Genomic DNA, 18,424 nt, shown 5'->3' with positions numbered 1-18,424 from the left:
CTACGCTCATGCCCGGAAAAGAGCCTCTGGGCCAGAGAAGCGATTACAACCCGCCGCAACCTAGGTCTGTTCCCGCCGCAGCCGCACTGTTACAAACGTTACAAAACGCAAACACAAAACATCTGAGAGCTACAATGCGTTTGCAAATAAAATTGCACAAGAAGCACCAGGTCACAGAAGAGGGTGTGGCCTGGGAAAGCCACCTGCCGGTAAAGAGAAAACAGTAATGTTTACGTCAAGAACCGCAAGCACCTAACTTGGCAAAGACCGCTGTTGAGTGGACGCAGTGGGCACGTGTTCCTCCGGCGTGGCTCAAGCCGATCATCACAGGGTGGGAGGGAGCTACGTAAGAACAGACTGCGCGTTCAGGCTGCGTCCCCTCCCTTGGAACAAGACGGAGGAGGGCAGCGAACTGTGGCCCGGCACAACCGTGGTAGGAGGGCCCAGGGGGCACGCCTGGTCCCCCGTGGGCCACGCTGCCTGGCACTGGGATGGCAGCAGCCACGAAAGAGGTGCCCCCCCCTTGCGTATCCTAGACACTCGGGTGCTCCCTCCAGCTCTTTGGCCCGACCAGAGAGGCACCGGGCTCTCCGCCAGCCATGCACCTGCCGCTCTGACCTGGGGCCCGCCTGCCTGCCCCTGGGGACGGAGACATCAGGCTGCCACGCCACGGGCGGCTGTCCGGGGGTCAGGTCGGGTCAGCCACGGCACAGCTCGCTCACCTGCTTTGTGTCCCCAACTGACTGCAACCTCAGATCACATGCCCCACAGCGCCCCCTGCTATTTTCATTCCACAAAAGAAAATACGGCGGTGGGGACCGCTGCCGGGTGGGCCTGGCCCTCCTCGTCACCAAGGAGCTGATGCTTCTCAGTACTCAGGCCCTGCAGGAACCGGTCTTGCCTCGCGGTCAGAGCTCAAAACTGGCAGCACCTGCCAGGCTGGGGGACCGACGTGGCTGTGCTCCTGGGAGCGGTCCTCCAGCAGGACGCCCACAGATCCCGGGGCGCACAGCCGGTGCATTACAGGGAGGCCAAGGCGGCACCCTGGGGGCCTGGGGAAGCCCCTTCCTGCTCCGGAGGGGGGCCCAAGCGAGCAGAGGGAGGAGAACGGGGCCCAGCTGCCGCCACCAGGGAGCACCCACGGGGATACCCACGGCTCCGCGAAGGTGCACGTTCACGTCCAGCAGGGCCAAGCGCCGTGTCGGCAGGTTCCGCTCACTGGCCCTCGCTGCAACCCGGGCAGCCAGTGGGCATCCCGTCGACGCGTGAAGCGTGAGTCCCAGAGACGCCGGGCAATGTGGGCAGGTGCCACCAGGTCCCAACTCCACGTCCCCGGCTGCACTTTCTCACCACAAGCACCCGGAGCGTGGGCGAGGGGAGGAGCCCACGGGGGACAGGGCAGGACAGCCGTACCAGCACCCCCACCAGTGACTAAGAGAGCCCCAGAGAGGTGGCGGGAGGCCCACTTCCAAACCACCTTATGGCCGTGTCATAGCTGTATTTGGGGCCCCGTCACGGTAACCAAGGACGACCACAAACAAACAGGACTGCGCCCGGCCACACCTGGCCACACCGCAAGATGGTATCTAAACCTGTCCCCCAGCCAGCAGGTGGACAGGTGACCAGAACAGAGGCAGGATGGGAGGGGGCAGGGCTCACACCCGGGAGCCACTGTGCCCTAGGAATGGGAATGTGGGTGTGAGCGTTGGTGTGTGTACGTGACGGAAGGTGTGTGCACGTGTGTCTGTGCACGCTCACACACAACCCAGGTCTGGGGAACCAGGGTCCTCCGGCCAACGCCACAGGGCTGACCCAGGCTAGGACAGTCAGGCCTCTTCTCCGCGGGGAGGGTGACTGTCGGTAACGGCTGGCCTGACCCCTCTGTTTACTTCTGGAAATGAAGGTCCTGGGAAAGAAATTACAGTTTGTCTCTCCCGGCGCCTTCCAGAGATGGTTTCCTTTCCATCGGCTCAACAAAACAATGAACTCAGCTTTTGGTGTCCTCAGTTCTTACGAAATTCTGCTTTGCACGAAGCCACATAAACAGGACACTTCCCACTGGTCTCTCTAGAAGTGTATCCGAGGGCGCAGAGGAAAGTTAAAGTAGAGCTGACCTTCTCGGAATCCTGGACAATCCCAGTCGTGCTGGGCCACGTGAGCCAGCCCTCCAGAAGCTCGCAGAAGCCCACAGAAGTTCACAGAAGCCCAGAGAAGCCTGCAGAACCCCAGAGAAGCCCGCAGAAGCCCACAGAAGCCCGCAGAAGCCCGCAGAAGCTGGCAGCTAGGTCTTCTCTCCGGCCATTCTTCCTACCTGCTCTCCAGGTAATTCTGCCCACAGCTAAATTCTCCCCAGTCTGGCCTCATGCCAGCACGCAAGAATTCTCAAGCCCAGGTTCCAGAAGGGGGCATCACCTTGCGAGTACCAAGTTATTAAGATGCATTAAATCGGGGCGCCTGGGGAGCTCAGTCTGCTGCGCATCCAGCTTTTGATTTTGGCTCAGGTCACGATCCCAGGGTTCCTGAGCTTGAGCCCCATATTGGGCTCCACGCTAACAGCTTGGAGCCTGCTTGGGATTCTCTCTCTCCCCTTCTGCCCGCCCCGCCCTCTCTCTCAAAAAAAAAAACAAAAAAAACAAAAAAAACCAAGATGCATTAAATCAATGCACCCACGTGCCCAAAATAAACGCACCCACCACCAACAGACGTCAAGCAAGACAACAGGGAGAGAAAACCAGGTGGGCCACCGACTCACCTGGCAGGTGGCTTAAGAGGCCCTCACGCACAACTTGCCTCATTAACTAAAATCACTTAAGGGCAAACATGTGGATTCCAACAGAAGCTGTGCAGAACCAAGTTTACCTTCGTTCTTTACAAAGGCGATTCTTTACGAAGGAAATGCTGCGTACTGAGATCACGCTGCAGCCCGTTCCTCCCGAAATGCTAATCCCACAGACCCCCTCCCTGCTCCCTCATGCCCTGAGCCAGCCTGGACAGACAGATGCCCCGGTGCAGGGCCTGCCACCGGCCCCACGAGTGCACAGAATCTCGAAGTCCCCAAATCTCTGCACAGAACAGCAGCCCGGAGGGAGGAGGGCAGGAATTTCCTCCAGAATCTTCAATATTCTCTTCATCTTTTATTATTTTACAGCCTAAACCTCCTAGGCTGTCGTGTTACGACCAATAAAACACCAGGTGTTTTTATCCCCCCATGACATAGAATGGAGACAAGATAAAAGTTCAATTGTGTTCACTAGCGTTGGTTATAAACAGGGGGCAGAGTGATGACAAGAGGGAGGCCCCTCTCCCCGTGACAGTCGGCTGGGCGGTCGGAGAAAAGTCCCACAGACCCCCGCACCTGAATCACCTCCCATCCCTGAGGGTGCGAGTCCGCGATCCACGCATGGCAGGGCCAGATTCCCCCCTCCCCTTGGTGCCCTCCCCTTGGTGCCCACGGCCACCTGCTCCCCGTGTCCACACAGTGGTCCCTCCGTGTGTGTGTGGGTCCTGATCCCCTCTTCTTATAAGACCACTGGTCCTGTGGGATCACTCCAGCCATGTCACTCAACCTCGATCACCTCTCTCGAGGCCCCGTCTCCAGATACAGTCACATTCCAAGGGTCTGGGTCAGGGCTTCAACTTGTGGATTTGGGGGTGGGGGCACATTGAGCCACAGCACCCCCAACAAAGGTCTGACAGGGCTGGCAGAGAACCACGGTCAACACAGGACCTGCCCACAAGCCCAGAGGGAACAGGGTCCTCCAGGCAGGGCCCCGGCGGCTGCCATGTGGGCAGGTAACTGGGCTCCTTGCCCGGGTTTGCCTGGAAATGCTCCTCCGGGTGGGGCAGGAGGCCACAGAGTCCTCTGAACAAGGACAGCGACGATGCAAAGGGATGGGCACACAGAGCACAGAATGGAATTAAAACAATACAATACTGCCCGGCATTCATCTGATTACAAACATTTGCTGGAGACCAGAAACCTCAGGGGAGTCTATTGTGGGAACAATGTCCCAGTCATGCCTCTCAAGGGGGCGCGGAAGAGCCCCCATGAGCCCACCGTGGTACGCTCGCTCAGTGACCAGCTCGCACTCCTGTCCTGGGTCTGCGTGACCAGATCAGGCCAAGTGGGGAGGCCTGGCACCTCCCTGATGGTCTCACTTTCCAGGTGAGGCAGCTGGGGGCCTCAGAGGCAAAGTGTCGTGTGCAGGACCCCAAGCACCTGAACAAGGCCAGAATCGAGCCCTACAGACCCCCTGGCCTGGGCCCCTACCAGATTCCTGACTCCAATGTTTTTGCAAAGAGAGAGAGAAAAAAAAAAAAAAAAGACATCATCCAGTAGCTTAATAAGATGACAATGGTTTGCTAAAGAACCAGAAAAAAATCTCATAAATACAGTTTAATCGCATAAGGACAATTCTATATTATGTAACTTAAGCAGCTTTAAAAGAAAAAGTGTTTACTGTCTGGTCATTCGAAAGACCAAGACCAAGATGTAACTGCACCCAACTCCTGGACCCATTTCCTCAAGAAAACTGCAGGTCTCAAATCCAAGCCATTCGGAACCAGTTTCATCCTGACCAGCCTGCAAATGCATCACAAGTGACCAAGAATTGGTAATCATAAGAGTATCCGAGTCGGCAGATAACCTACATTTTAATTCACTAGAAGAAACCGATGACCACCCCTACAGTAACGCCTGTGCTATGTGCAAAGCTTCCCTGTGAGGAGCCAAGCAGGTTGTGTCTTCGCGGTGGGGGCATCACCGCACTTTGGAGCGCGACTCTGCTGCGCCCCAATCAGGCGGGAACAGGACAGAGGATGGGCTGGCACCCAGGAGACGCACAGAACCAGTCGGGTCGGGCGAGCGCCGTCCTTTGCTGTATCCCCACAGGGGAACTGGAGGCAAGCAGCTCTCAACTGTCACCTTTCAAAGCACAAAGCAGCGAGGACCCCACAGGTGACGTTGTACCAAGAAAGACTATGACACCCCGGGTGTCCACCTGCTTCAGGGGCAAAGGCCACGAACCTCAGAGGGGGGCAGCCGAACCTCAGAGGGGGCAGATGGGGGAGGGTCTCCAGCGGTACAGCAGGTGCCTGTGGGGCGAGAGCACTGTCCCCGCCTCCCGTGTGGTCACGCCCACCGGCCCACGGTCAGGCTGCACATTTAGGACGCAAAGCTTTTCTAACCATGTGCTTCAATTTTAAATTAAAGTTTACCTTTTAAATATAATATACACACATTTCAAAGGCACTGAGTCCGTTGGACAGGACAGAAAAGTTCCAAGAGGCACAACCCCCTGCCCTCCCCGCAAACCCATCTTCGCACGTCCTCTGTCCTCCCCCGTGCACTCTCCTAGTGGCCTGACCAGCTCGGGTGGCCCCTCCTTCCTCAGCCACTGTGGTTTCCTCTACTCCCAGCAAGCCCCTCCTCTCTTTCTTCCTCCACTAAGCCCCTCCCCTCCCCACCAAGCCCCTCCCCCACCCAGCCCCTCCTCTTTCCTCCCTCCACCAAGCCCCTCCCCTCTCCCATCAAGCCCCTCCCCCACGAAGCCCCTCTCCTCTTTCTCCTTCCAGGAAGCCCTGACCCTCCCCATCTAGCCCCTCCCCCACCCAGCCCCTCCTCTTTCCTCCCTCCAAGACCCTCCACTCCCCATCAAGCCCCTCCTCTTTCCTCCCTCCACCAAGCCCCTCCCCTCCCAATCAAGCCCCTCCCCCACAAAGCCCCTCTCCTCTTTCTCCTTCCAGAAAGCCCTGAGCCTCCCCACCAAGCCCCTCCTCCCTCTCTTCCACCAAGCCCTCTTCCCCTCTCCCCCACCAAGACCCCCACACACACTTCATAGGAACAACTGTGTGGTGGGAGGTCTTTGCAGACAGGGACATGGGGTAACAGCCCTCCCTGGGCTCGGACACCCGCACCAGACATTTAGGAGATAGCACCGCCGTGTGCAAGGTGCACGGGGCCAGGAGAAAGTGTGCGCTGTGCCAAAACTCCTGAGTACAGAGCGCGCGCCTTTGTTTTTCTTTAAGAGACCAGCCTAAGAAGGACAGTACCCCTCCCCATGACGTTTTTAACACCTTCCTCTTGCTGCCAGAGAAAGAAGAGAAGGCACAAACATACTGCAGTCTTTTGAGGAAGGAACGGGTCCGCCCCACAGGGGGTGCTGAAGGGGACTTCCCCAAAAACACTCCTTCTGCAAGGTCCACGAATAGCACAGTGAACTGTTTGCTTTGCACCAACTCCCCGTGATCCAGGGAAGGGCTGCCAACACAAGGAAAAAATGGCAAATTCTGACAGCTTGCAACTTCTCCTCAAATCTGAAAAGAAAACATTTAACTCGGGCATCAGGGGGCAAGAGGCAGGCTGCCCACCCACCCCCCACCCCCCCCCCCCCCCGCCGAGTGTTCACAAAGACCTCTCTGGGTTCTCCCATCACAAGCTACACTGGAGTTCACAGTTACAAAGTCCCGGCGCACCCAGAGCCGTCTGCAGCCCCATCCATCTGCCGTGGTCTGCCCAAAAACGCCAGACTTAACTCCCTGCTGGCCCTCCGTGTGCACCCCCCATTTCCCTGTGCAGCACAGAACTTTCCAACGGGCCTCCCACGGCCGGGTCAACATGCCCCACACACTTCTTAAGTCAAAAATAAGCCTCTAAAAGGACAAAAAGGCATTAAGTAAAGACTCTGGAATCAGAATTGTGATGTCAGAGCCATTGTGAACCATTCAGGCATGCTGTCCTCTCTGCCCCCCGAAAAAGCAGAAGCCTGGGGTGCCCCCCTGCAAGGATAGAGGGGCAGGCCCAGCTGCGTGGGGGCAGAGGGGACCCTGCGGGGTTCAGAGCTGCAGGTACAGGGAAACAGGGGACCCGCTCTGCATGCCCCCCGACGCCAGCGCCTGGCCCACCAAGACTGCCAGCCGCGGAAAGAATGGGCCAGGGAAGATGCACAGAGAGAAAAGCAGAGGATGGCAATGGTCTGTGAATTCTAACAGGTGCACTGCAGCCGTGGGGTGGGAGCAAAGGGTCTGGGGGAAGAGGGTCCATGAAGCCACAGGAGCACCAGGCGCGGGCAGGCTGGGGAGAGCGCAGGGCAGCAGCACGGTGGTTGGTGGGGGGACCCCGGGGAGCTGGGGAGAGAGGCTGGCAGCACAATGGGGGCACGGAGTACAGATTCTGAGCAGCTCAAAACATGCATGCTGGTCCATAAAAGGCGGTAGCGTGTCTGGAAAAGTAAATCACAAACGGATTAGCTCACAGGCAATGTGAGCGAGGGACAAAGAACTGGCATCTTCTAGAAAGCAGCCAGGGCCACTGTAGACACAGGCGAGTGGCAAGGCGACCGTGGAGAGTCTGGAGCGGTCTGTGGAGGGGACCCCCCCTTGGGCCCCCCTTGTATGGCAGACGGAGGTGATGAGCAGGCCACCAGGAGCATGTGGAAGTCAAACGTGGCAGCATCAGGGGCGTGTGAGCTGATCCACGGCACGTGGGTGGCTTGGAAGGAGCCACAGGGGTACATCTGGCCTGGGGGTCAGCAGGTCGTAACCTGCACGCCTGAGCAGGGTGGGGCAGGGAGTCAGGAGATGCAGAGAGTAGCTGTCACAGCAGGTAGGCAGGATGGTGCCACCCCAAGAGGGGACAGATGAAGAATTGCACATGCACCTGGCACATGCGGCCGCAGGGCCAGACGAGGGGGGGGGGGTGGGCACGGAGCTGGCCAGAGCCAAGGCAGCCCCGACAGGGACGAACGTGGGGGTGGTCCCGGTCTCAGGAACAACGAGCCCCCTCCAATGCCACTGGCCGGACAGAACCACGTTCAGGTTGGGCCCACGCTGCATAAGAGGCACAAACTGAGCCAATTAAATGAGATTTGTCTGCTTGAAGAAGATCCTATTCCCGGGAAGAGAAAACACACCACACTTTAGCGTCGCATAAACAGTTAAGGAACAAAACGCATATTGATTTGTACCGTTCACGTGCCAGGAGACGGCTGAACTAGGACAATGATGACCGTGACCGCAGAGAGTATGGTCTCCAGTTACCGCAGCTGCAGAGAAATACACCTGTTTCTAGGACGCAGGATGCAAATGAGCCCAGTACTCCAGTTCAAGGCGGAGAGGCTCCCTCCAGAAGGCCCCCCCAGGCTGCTGAAGCTGGTTCTCGGAACCGCTCGTGAAAGATGCCTGTGTTCGGATTCCGTGATGAAAGGGACTACGGCCAGAGCTATAGCTTCCATGGGGCGGTCAAGCTCAGGCCCGGGGTGTCTCTGTGGGCCCCCTGGTTTTGCGGGCTGCTTCTGATGGCTACACGTGGAAAGTTCTATCTTCCACTTCCATTCTCCCAGACGGAGAGCAGGCGTGAGGACAGAGTTTCGCAAACCGGTGAATCCGGTCACTGACGCTTAGAAGGAAAGTCTTCGCGGAGCGCTCCTTCTTGGTTTTGTCCACAGTCGAGGGCCACGCGCCCCCAGCAGCCTGTCAAACCATTACTGCTGCCATTCATCCCGCTCCCCCACGTCCCACAGATGCAGGAGACACAGGACACTGGCTAACCTGTCACGCAGGCCTCCGTTCGAGGGGTCTCTGTAAAGGATAAGACACTCAGGCCAAGTGTGACAAGGCAGGAAGGGCCGTGTTCCCAGGAACCTTCCAGAATGTCCACATTTAAACGGCTGCGGCTCTGCATCTCCCCTCTCGTGGAGCTGACTTCAGAGGCTGAGCCAAGCCCTTTGAGGAAAACCAGTGACCAAGGCAAGAGCAGGGACCTCACCACACACTAATGCCAGCGATTCCGGGATTCATCAAAAATCCAGTCATCCCCACAGGCCCAGAGCCCCGCCACCAACAGAGTCCTGGAGACGTGCCCCCAGCCCTGCTGGCACTTCCAAAGGCAGCCTGAGAAACTAGCACTGCCCAGAACTCCAGGCTCACACTGGAGAGGAAGGACCCGAGCAAAGCCCTGGCGGGGGCGGGGGGACAGACATCCCGCGGGCATCATCCCTGGGACAGAAGCAGACACGGAGGGACCAGGCCTGGAGCCTCCCGCTGTTTCGGAGAAGAAGCAGAGGGTGCGGACTGGGGGGTGGTGAGGCCCCAGCTCCACAGACAATCCAGGAAGAGCACACGGACGGCAGAAACCTGACACCCCTGACGCAGTGGCCAGTGACAGTCCCCACTTGCGGGTCCGATGAGGGGGGCGCCCAAAGGACCACACCGGGGACACTCGCAAGCAGGGGAACCGGCAGGTGTAAGTTCATGGTTACAACGTCTCGCTTACACCAGTGGACACCTGGCAACACCAAGGACAGGCATGACGGTGGTTTCTGAGGACATCTCGGGCTCTGGGCCTCGTGGCAACTCCTGCACCAACTACGGCCGTAACACAGGCATCACTAGCATGTGAGGCTGGCAGAGGCAGGAGCCGAGGGCTGAGCTGCCGCGGCCCAGACATGGTTCCCGGGGGGGGGGGGGGGGGGCCAGCCTGAACCTTCAGGGAGAGGAGCCACGTGCCCATTACCAAGCTCGGCATCTGGCAGGGGGAGGGGGGGGGGTGGAGGCTAAAGGCTCCCAGCTTGGCAGCCACATGACAGCCACAGAAAGCAGCCCCTGCGGCAGCCGGTGACCCCTCACCTCTCCTGAAGGGGGCCTCCACTCACGGAGGTACAGTCCTATACTTTATCTCCAGCAAGGCATGTCCAGAAAGGGGAGCGGCGAGCCGGCCCTGGGCAGCACACTGTGGAAGGGACAAAGGGGTCTGAGCACAGAGGCCTGGCTCCCGAGACAGGTGGCAGGTGGCTCTGGCGAGACTGGCGGGGGGACCCTGCACAAGGTGTCTGCCCCACAGCCCCTGCACGTGTTCAGCTCTGCCATGTCACGGGTCAGTCCCCACACGGAGGCCTCACTATCCGGAGGTCTGCAGAAAGAGTGCCGATTCAATACTTAACGCTCTGAACTGAGGGCGCCTCTCAGAGCACGTGTGTCTGGTCTGGGCCGACGTGGAAGGGACCACGTTGGACCACACACATCTTGGCCATCAAGTGGGAGGGACTCCTACCCTCCCACTCGCCAAAGCCCAGTGGAACCCCGCCTTCAGCACACTTGGGAGATACTGGGGAACCCCCATCCCCTGCCTTTCTAAAAAGGTTCTTTCTCCTACTTCCTTATGCTCCTGCCAGTGAGTCAACCAGCGGCCAAGGGAAAAACCAACTCATGATGCCCAAGCGATGCACAAGACTCCAGTGAATGAGCACGGCCTCCCAGGGAGCAAAATATTTGGAATCCCAAACTTTGCAGCCATTATACATAGATTGTGGGACTTCCTGAAAACCTAAACAATCAAGATTACCATAATCAACAGGGAAGAACATAATCCACGCGGACTGGGGGACCTGTTTGACCCATGAACAAACCATAGCCCCAGAGACTTGCTCCAGCAGACAAGATGCCCCCACGGGGATCACAGCCTGGGTCACTGCCCCCGAGTGCCCCCTGAGCTCAAGGCCTTGCCTGAGGGGCCACACTGCCCAACAGCCAGGAAGACACTGACCTAAGTCCATCCGGCCTTCTAGGTCCCAACTCGTGGTTCGGCTTCCCTGCCTGAGACCTGTGGCCTGTGGCTCAGCTGGGTTTCTGGAAGATGGCTCTCTCCTTGGCGACGACAGTATGGTGGGGTTCACCGAGGAGGTCACAGAGGGAACCCACCGTGCCTGCCTTCCCCAGGTCAGCGAGCAGCTGGACCTTGTTCTAAACCACAGTACCCCCTTTTCAGTCAGGAAAGCCAGCAAGCCCTGGGCACGTTGCGCGCGCACGCGCGCGCACACACACACACACACACACACACACACACACACACACACACAAACACACGAGGTAAGCAGGGACCCACGCTGCCTGGGAGAGCCACATCTCGGCTCCTGGGAGACAGAACTGTCTCCCACCCCTTATCTCCAGGGGCAGCTGGGAGTTTATGGCCCCTCTAGGCGCGGCAGCAATGGCGCTATGGATCTGGAATAAGAAGGGGCTTTGTTATTGCTGGTGGAATGCCCTCCTGCCTTTCAAAGCTGGCTATCGAAAAAACCGAATACGGATACATTTCCCCTACCCTGATCTACTGAGAGAGAACGCTTATCTACCTCTCAGCAAACTGCCAATTACTGCGGCTAGAAATGCCATAATCGGTGATAGCTAAGACTTCTGGTATAGTCTCTGAGCCAAAGAATTCAATCCCATAAGTAGCCGGCTCTGGGCCCCTTCAAGAAACGGTGCCAACAGGAGTGGGGCTCAATTCTTCTCTGTCAGGCAGGCGTGGCCGGGCCTGTGATACCGTCACAGACAGAGGCGCACAGTGGCACACACACAGCACACACTCGCATGCATGCATCTGCATGTACACATATATTCACATCCAGGCACACACACACATGCACACACATCCAGGCACACACACAGGATGACAGGACAGCCAGCACTGCTGTTCGGATGCACATCATCTGACAGCTCTGAGAGGTGGGGGAACCAGGGATTCGAAGAGGACGGTGCTGCCGGCCCCCAGGCTGGGTGACCCTCTCCACTCCCAGTGCGCTCCAAATCCCCCATACAAAAAGTTTAAAAAGAAAACTCATTTAATCTCTTCCTTGAAAAAAAAACACAGGGCCGGACTAGCCTTCCACCTGTGTGTGCATGTGAGGGTACATGTGTCTGTGTGTGAAGAGTGTGACTGTGACCTGTGTGAATTGTGTGTGTGCATGTGTGTGTGTGTGTGTTCCTGTATGGCTGTGACCGTGTGCATGTATGTGTGTGCGTTCCTGTATGGGTGTGAACTGTGTGCATGTGCACACATGTGTGTGCATGTGTTCCTGTATGGATGTGACTTTGTGTGTGTGCGTGCATGTGTGTGCGTGTGTGTGCCTGTGTGGCAGTGACCATGTGCGTGTGCATTCCTGTACAGGTATGACGTGTGTGTGTGCGCACATGTGTGTGCGTGTGTGTTCCTGTATGGCTGTGACTGTGTGCATGTATGCATGTGCGTTCCTGTACGGGTGTGAACTGTGTGCATGTGCATGCATGTGTGTGCATGTGTTCCTGTATGGGTGTGACTTGTGTGTGTGTGCGCGCGTGAGCATGTGTGTGCGTGTGTGTTCCTGTATGGCTGTGACTGTGTGCGTGTGTGCACATGTGTGTGCACATGGCGTTCCTGTATGGCTGTGACCATGTGCGTGCATGTGTGTGTGTGTGTTCCTGTATGGCTGTGACTGTGTGCGTGTGCGTGCATGTGTGTGCGTGTGTGTTCCTGTATGGCTGTGACTGTGTGCGTGTGTGCACATGTGTGTGCACATGGCGTTCCTATATGGCTGTGACCATGTGCGTGCACGTGTGTGCATGCGTTCCTGTATGGCTGTGACCGTGTGCGTGTGTGCACATGTATGTGCGTGTGGCAGGCAGGGTGAAGGGACTCAGCATCCCTGGCCCCCCCACATAGAACTTCACGAGAAGCCAGCTCAAGCGCGAGCCCGCCCCCAGCACCCAGCCCTGCCCAGAGCCGGCGCCAGTCGGAAATTCCCAGCAACAGCTGCCCAGGAGGAGCCCGGCAGCCACAGAATCCCAAGGCCCTCCAAAAGCCCATCTCCCCTGGGGCCTCCAGCCACGGGGCTGCGGGACCTGGGGGGGGGGCTCCCACTGAGCCAGGGCGGGCCAGCCAGAGTGGGGGTGCCACACGTTCAGGCCCCACTGCGGACCGCCAGCATGCCTGCAAAACTTGGAGGTGCAGACACCGTGACCCAGGCAGAAAACCAGGCCTCAGTCCAAGGGTTCCCATGATGGCCCACCGCCATCTTCAGGCCTCCTCACTGCCCCACAGAGGTCCTAACCCCACCCCAGCACCCCAGACTTCCAGTGCTTCTAGGGGTGCTCGGCAACTCAGCGCTCCAAGGAACTCAAACCCCAGCCCAACTCTCCCCGATTCAGGGCCCCCAACTCCCGTGACAGCCTGAGAACCCCAACCGATCTAAGAACAACTAACCCTAATGAGCCCCCCAAATCCCCCCCTACCAGGCCTGTGCCCTAAACCCTATTCCCACCCCCACAGAGCCCCGAAAAGTGGCATGATGTAATCATGAGAAAGAAGGGGTCGCCTGCTGGGCGGGAGGCCTGTGCCGAGGCCAGGGCCAATTACTTGATTCTCATCTGAAACCAAATTCTTGAGTTTTACTTTCTGTAATTAGGAACACAGAGCCCAAGGCTCTAAGGCTTCCTCCGGAGACGAAAAGTATACGTGCTATCGAAGCATCTAGCAGCCCTTTCCCGAGGGTTTCACGCCTGTGGCCACAGGCCAAAGCGTCCACCTTCTGCACCCGCCTGCCGTGGGGCAAAGGCCAAGGCGGGGTCACGGCCCCCGGGGAAGGAGCTCAACGGGTGCTTACCTTGGCTTCACATTTCTTGTGGCAGGGATACTTGCAGGCTGCAAGACAAAAAGAAAGAAGGTGTGTAAGTGGAGCAGGTTCTGCAGCACCAGGTCTGGCACCCATGAACCCTCTGGACCCTTGGGGATCGGAGCTGCAGGGGGCGGGGGGGGTCCGCCCCCACCCAGTGGCTCCAAGCTTCAGGCCAGAGCCCAGTGCCCATGGTGTGCAGGCACCCAGCTGTGGGCGGCGCTCCCGGGATCCCAGGAGGAGACCCATGGTGGATCTGAGTTGTACGAAGCCTCCTCGGTGCCCGGGGGGATGCCAGCTTCTCCCTGTGGATGGGCGGACAGGAAACTAGAAAATCCACAACCTCCCCCCCACCCCCACCCCCACCCCCCCCCCGCCAGAGCCAGACCTGGCGCCTGTCACTTAGTGAGAAAGCTGCCAGTGGAGCGCCACACTCCCCGTGCTTCCGGACGGCCTGGGAACGCACTGTCAGAATCAATCCACATCTGAATTCCTGCAGGGGAATCCTTCAGCTGGGGCCATTGTGTGAGCAGCGGAGAGACTGTGTCAGTCCGGGGGGCCCCCGACGGTGCAGACTTAGAGCCGGAACCAATGGGGATTTCGCAGGCCCGCCCTCCGGAGGCTGTGGCCAGGCTGATGGCAGGACAGCGCCAGCGGCCCCCACGAGCCTCGGGCACGCGGCCAGTGCCCAGATGCCAGGCAGAAACCACAGGACAGGGAACCCCATCGTGGGGTCCAGGGGGCAGCTGTGAGATGGGGGGCAAGGACCTAATCGACCGCACTGCCCGGAGCCGGGCCAGTGACCTCTCTGGGCCTCCATTTCCTCTCCCGGGGTGACGGCAACGCCCAGGGGACCCATTCAAGAGACCACTTTCAGACTACAAACACAATGTCAAGGTACAGAAGTGTGCGGGGTCCTGAGGGAATAAGGCCTCGGGGGTCAGGAGGCAGGCCCCAAACCCGGCTAGCATGTGGAAGCCCAGAATGTTCCCCCAACACACACACACGCGCGCGCACACACACACCCCGTCCCTCTCTGCTCCAGGAGCTGGACTCAGAAACACTGAACTGATGCAGGTCCCTGCAGGACTGACTGAGGATACCTCAAAGTAAGGCGGCCGCTGGCGGATGGTTACTGGATCTCCAGGACCAATGGCCAGGGTAGTTATCTTCGCGGATCTCTTTTCTGAATGGTTTCTCTCTGCCTCTGAGGTTTGTGAGATTATCCGCAAAGACAAATATTTACTCTCTGTGTCCTAATGGGTGCACACAGCCAACAGGCCATGAGGGATTTCCTCATCAGGATGGGCTCGCCTCCGGAAGGGGCTTCCAGATGAGAAACGCGGAGGGAAACACAGCCAGGGGCTGGAGGGCAGCGGAGGTCCCGAGGCAGAAGACGTTCGGCAGAGGCCCGCGGCCTTTGCGTGAGTGACAAGTAGCAGAAATGCACGGAGGAACCGCCCTGGAGGGGCGGGTGGCTTGCAGCCTGGGACTGGGACGGGAATCTCATGGTGGTCAGACTTCCAGGATGGCCCGAGGGACCCGTGTGCCCCTGCAAAGAGCCTCACGTGGGGGAACTGAGGCCTCACCAGCCACCGAGGGAGCCGGCTCGGAAGGCCTGGTTAGAGCCACAGGCCTCCCAAACCCCTGTCCCATAGACGCAGGGAGAAATGAGACACGCTGTTGCCACAGGTCGGCACGAACTTCTGGAGGAATCCACCACGCCGTGGCAGATAATTACGACCACAGGCCAACTCAACCCGGAGAGGGCTCTGGTCAGTGGCAGGGTGACGGTAGTGTGACACATTCATGGTGAACAGCCAGCCAACTCAGCCAGAAGAGAGCCAAAGGCAAAGCCGCGACATTCACAAAGGTCGACTTTACAGCAACGTGGTACAAACCACGCAAGTGCTAAGGTGGTGACCCAAGAAGTGGGCCGTTGCTTCTAGAATGGACGCTGGTGACCCCCATAGTTTTATGGATGGCCGCTCGGGTTGTCCTCAGAGTAGCGATTTGGTGGTCAATCTGAGGCCCCACCACGTCCCCCCCATCCCAGCGCTTCATGGACACCTCCACCTGCCATCTTGGCCCCGTGCCGCTGTCTCTGCCTAGAGCTCCCCACACACCCTTCCGTGTCCCACTGACTCGTTTCTTTCTCCAAGACTGAAAGCGGCAGCCGCCTTCTCCACCTGGAAGCCCTCCATCACTCCTCCTAGGCCAGGCTAAGTGCCTCAGGGTGTTCCAGAAGCCCCAGCCTGCCTTCCTCTCCCAATCCCCACTGCTCAGCACTTCACAGTGATCTCTGCCCCCATCTGCCTCCTCCGGACCGAGCTCACCCAGGACGGTGTCCTAGGTTGTACACCGCCAACCTCCCGCAAGAGCATCATGAACACAAGCAAGGGCGGCTCGTGCCAACCGAATGACCACCGCGCACAAGGTCGCTGCAATAACATCTTCCACGGCACAGGCTTGCTGGACTTTCACACGTTTCCTCTGACTGCCAGCCTCGCCCTAACCTCGTACCCTTCTCAGAAGCCAACACGGCCACTCACGCCCTGCTGCTGTTTGCTTCCGGCTTTCCTGCTGTATAATCAACAAAATTGTATATATTTAAAGGGTACATACAGCTTGAACACTTGACACAGGTCTACATTGTGAGGCATTTGCCACAATCACGTTAATTATCACGTCCATCACATGACGTGTGTGTGAACACTTAAGATCTATTCTCACAGCGGGGAGCCTGGGAGGCTCAGTCGGTTAACTGTCCGACTTCGGCTCAGGTCATGATCTGACAGCTCACGGGTTCAAGCCCCGCGTCGGGCTCTGTGCCGACAGCTCGGAGCCTGGACCCTGCTTCGGATGCTGTGTCTCCGTCTCTCTCCCTCAAAACTAAATAAACGTGAAAAAAGAAGAGAGAGAGACAGAGAGTGAGTGGAGATCAATGCCACAGGTCAAGTGGGGGCTGCACTCAAGCGCAGCCCTGCTGGAAGAAGGTCGAGGGTCCGCGTGGGGCCTGTGCCTCCCTCGGGCTCTGAGGCCTGGAGGACAAACAAGCATCCAGTCCACCGCCGCGTCCCTTCACCCCCAGGGTCTGTGCGCCACACACCGGGCTCCCCGTGCAGATACGGGGTCTGCAAAGCGCAGGTGCAAATCCCGGCCCCGCTGCCCAGGGCTGTTCCAGAAGGGCTACCCCCTCCAGAGCCTCGGGGCCCAGGCCGGGCAGCACCCTGCACATGGCACCCCGCACATCCCTCCCGAGCGAGAGACGGCCCTCGCCGCTCAGCCTCAGGTTCACCAGCCTCCCCCTGTCGCCAGGAACTGGCCGGGCGGACAGGCCGGAGGGAACCGGGGGCCCCAGCATGAGGACGCCTGCCTGGACACACACACTGCTCAGCCACGCTGCTCTCTTGGTTGACTCGATGTCCCCTCTGCCACCGCGTCCCGGGGTCGTAACACAGCATCGGGCACAAAGCAGGCACTGATGGCGAATACCAGCGATGGGCCACCTACCCCAAGCTTCACCCATGATCGCTTAGCATACTGTGGACTGGGATGGCTTCATAGACGGGACTCCCCGCTCTGTGAGCCCCTCACACACAGGACTCCCAACTCAGACTGTGTTGCCCCCACACAGGACTCCCCCCTCAGACTGTGTCCCCCCCCACGCACACACACACACAGGACTCCCCTCTCAGACTATGAGCCCCTCACACACAGGACACCCCTCACAAACAAGACTTCCCCTCAAACTGTGAGCCCCACACACACGGAACTCCCCCTCAGACCGTGTTCCCCCCACATATAGGACTCCCCCCTCAGACTGTGTTCCCCCCACAGACAAGACTCCCCCCTCAGACCGTGAGCCTCCGCACACAGAGCACAGTTTCCTCATCCCGTCATTCTAGCAGGTGCTTAAAATGTGTGTTGTTTAGTGAAGGGGCAAAGCCATCATCAAATCCTCCCGACAAAACCGCCTCCCTCCGCTTCCCTCCAGCCTCCTTGTTGCTCCCTCTCTCAGCCCTCATCTCCTCAGGCTCCTCCCTAGAGTGCTCCGCTCCACAGCCTTCCTTCATTCTGTCACTTTTCCACCCGATCTGTCCTCCCCTATCCAGTTTGAGATCCACGCAAAGCGTTTCCGGCGGGATCAGTGCCGTGTGACCAGGCCCCGTGTCCTCCCAGATCCGTCTTCCCCTCGGGGCAAAATCCCCAAGCTCACATCTGTCAGACCCACTCAGAACCACAACACTGAGGGCACCCGCACCTGTACCCTCCAATGGCTTATCTCACATGTGACCAGACTGGGTGTGTGAGAGCATTACCCGTGGAAACTGAACCCCTCAAGCCACCCGAGGGGACCTGGCGGAGCCGCGGGAACAGGTTACCACACACCCTAACTGTGGCCGGTGCACGTGCTCAGAGCAGCTTGAAGCGAGCCACAACCAGACAGGTAGCCCCACCAACACCCTCATTTCCATCTCTGCATGTCCCTGGAAAGTTCCAGAAATAGGGATAAAATAGCCCCAATGTGCAAGCGTAACCGCTTCTTAAAAATGAAGCTTTTTCGGGGCACACGATGGCCCAGTCAGTTGAGTGTCCGACCCTTGATTTTGGCTCAGGTCATGATCTCATGGTTTGTGAGTTCGAGCCCCGCATCGGGCCCTGCACTGAGAGCATAGAGTCTGCTTGAGATTCTCTCTCTCCCCCTTTCCCTCTACCCTTCCCTGGCTCGCTCACTTGCTCTCTCTCTCTCTTTCTCAAAATCAATAAACTTTTTTAAAAACTAAACTTTTTCTTCTAACCTAGTCACATAGGAAATATGTGGTAAGTCAAGAGGTTAAAATGTGAAAACAAGGCATTTGAAAGTCAAGAAGGAGCCAGAAAAGGAACAGCAAAAACATGAGCCTGAGTCACAGAATATACCCCAACCCTTCACCATCACCGTCAGCATCATCTCCATTGTCCCATCGTCACCATCACGATCACCATGGTCACCAACACCA

General features: G+C 58.2%; 1 protein-coding gene across 12 annotated transcripts in view; it reads right to left on the bottom strand.

Annotated features, from left to right (window-relative positions):
* The window catches only part of TNS3 (tensin 3), a 215,715-nt gene that overhangs the window by 148,389 nt on the left and 48,902 nt on the right, over positions 1 to 18,424 (bottom strand). For 11 of the 12 annotated variants that reach the window (XM_053218741.1, XM_027045988.2, XM_053218739.1 and 8 more), the window contains one exon: positions 13,413 to 13,450. In XM_053218741.1, the coding sequence (XP_053074716.1) occupies positions 13,413 to 13,450 (38 nt within the window). Of the gene's footprint in view, positions 1 to 1,154; positions 2,596 to 13,412; positions 13,451 to 18,424 lie in introns of those variants that run through there. The other variant, XM_053218747.1, reaches the window with a different exon arrangement.

Source organism: Acinonyx jubatus, chromosome A2 (genome assembly GCF_027475565.1).
Source record: "Acinonyx jubatus isolate Ajub_Pintada_27869175 chromosome A2, VMU_Ajub_asm_v1.0, whole genome shotgun sequence".
NCBI lineage: Eukaryota > Metazoa > Chordata > Mammalia > Carnivora > Felidae > Acinonyx > Acinonyx jubatus.
The sequence above is the reverse complement of the archived record's forward strand: the minus strand, read 5'-3'. Positions and strand labels throughout refer to the sequence as shown.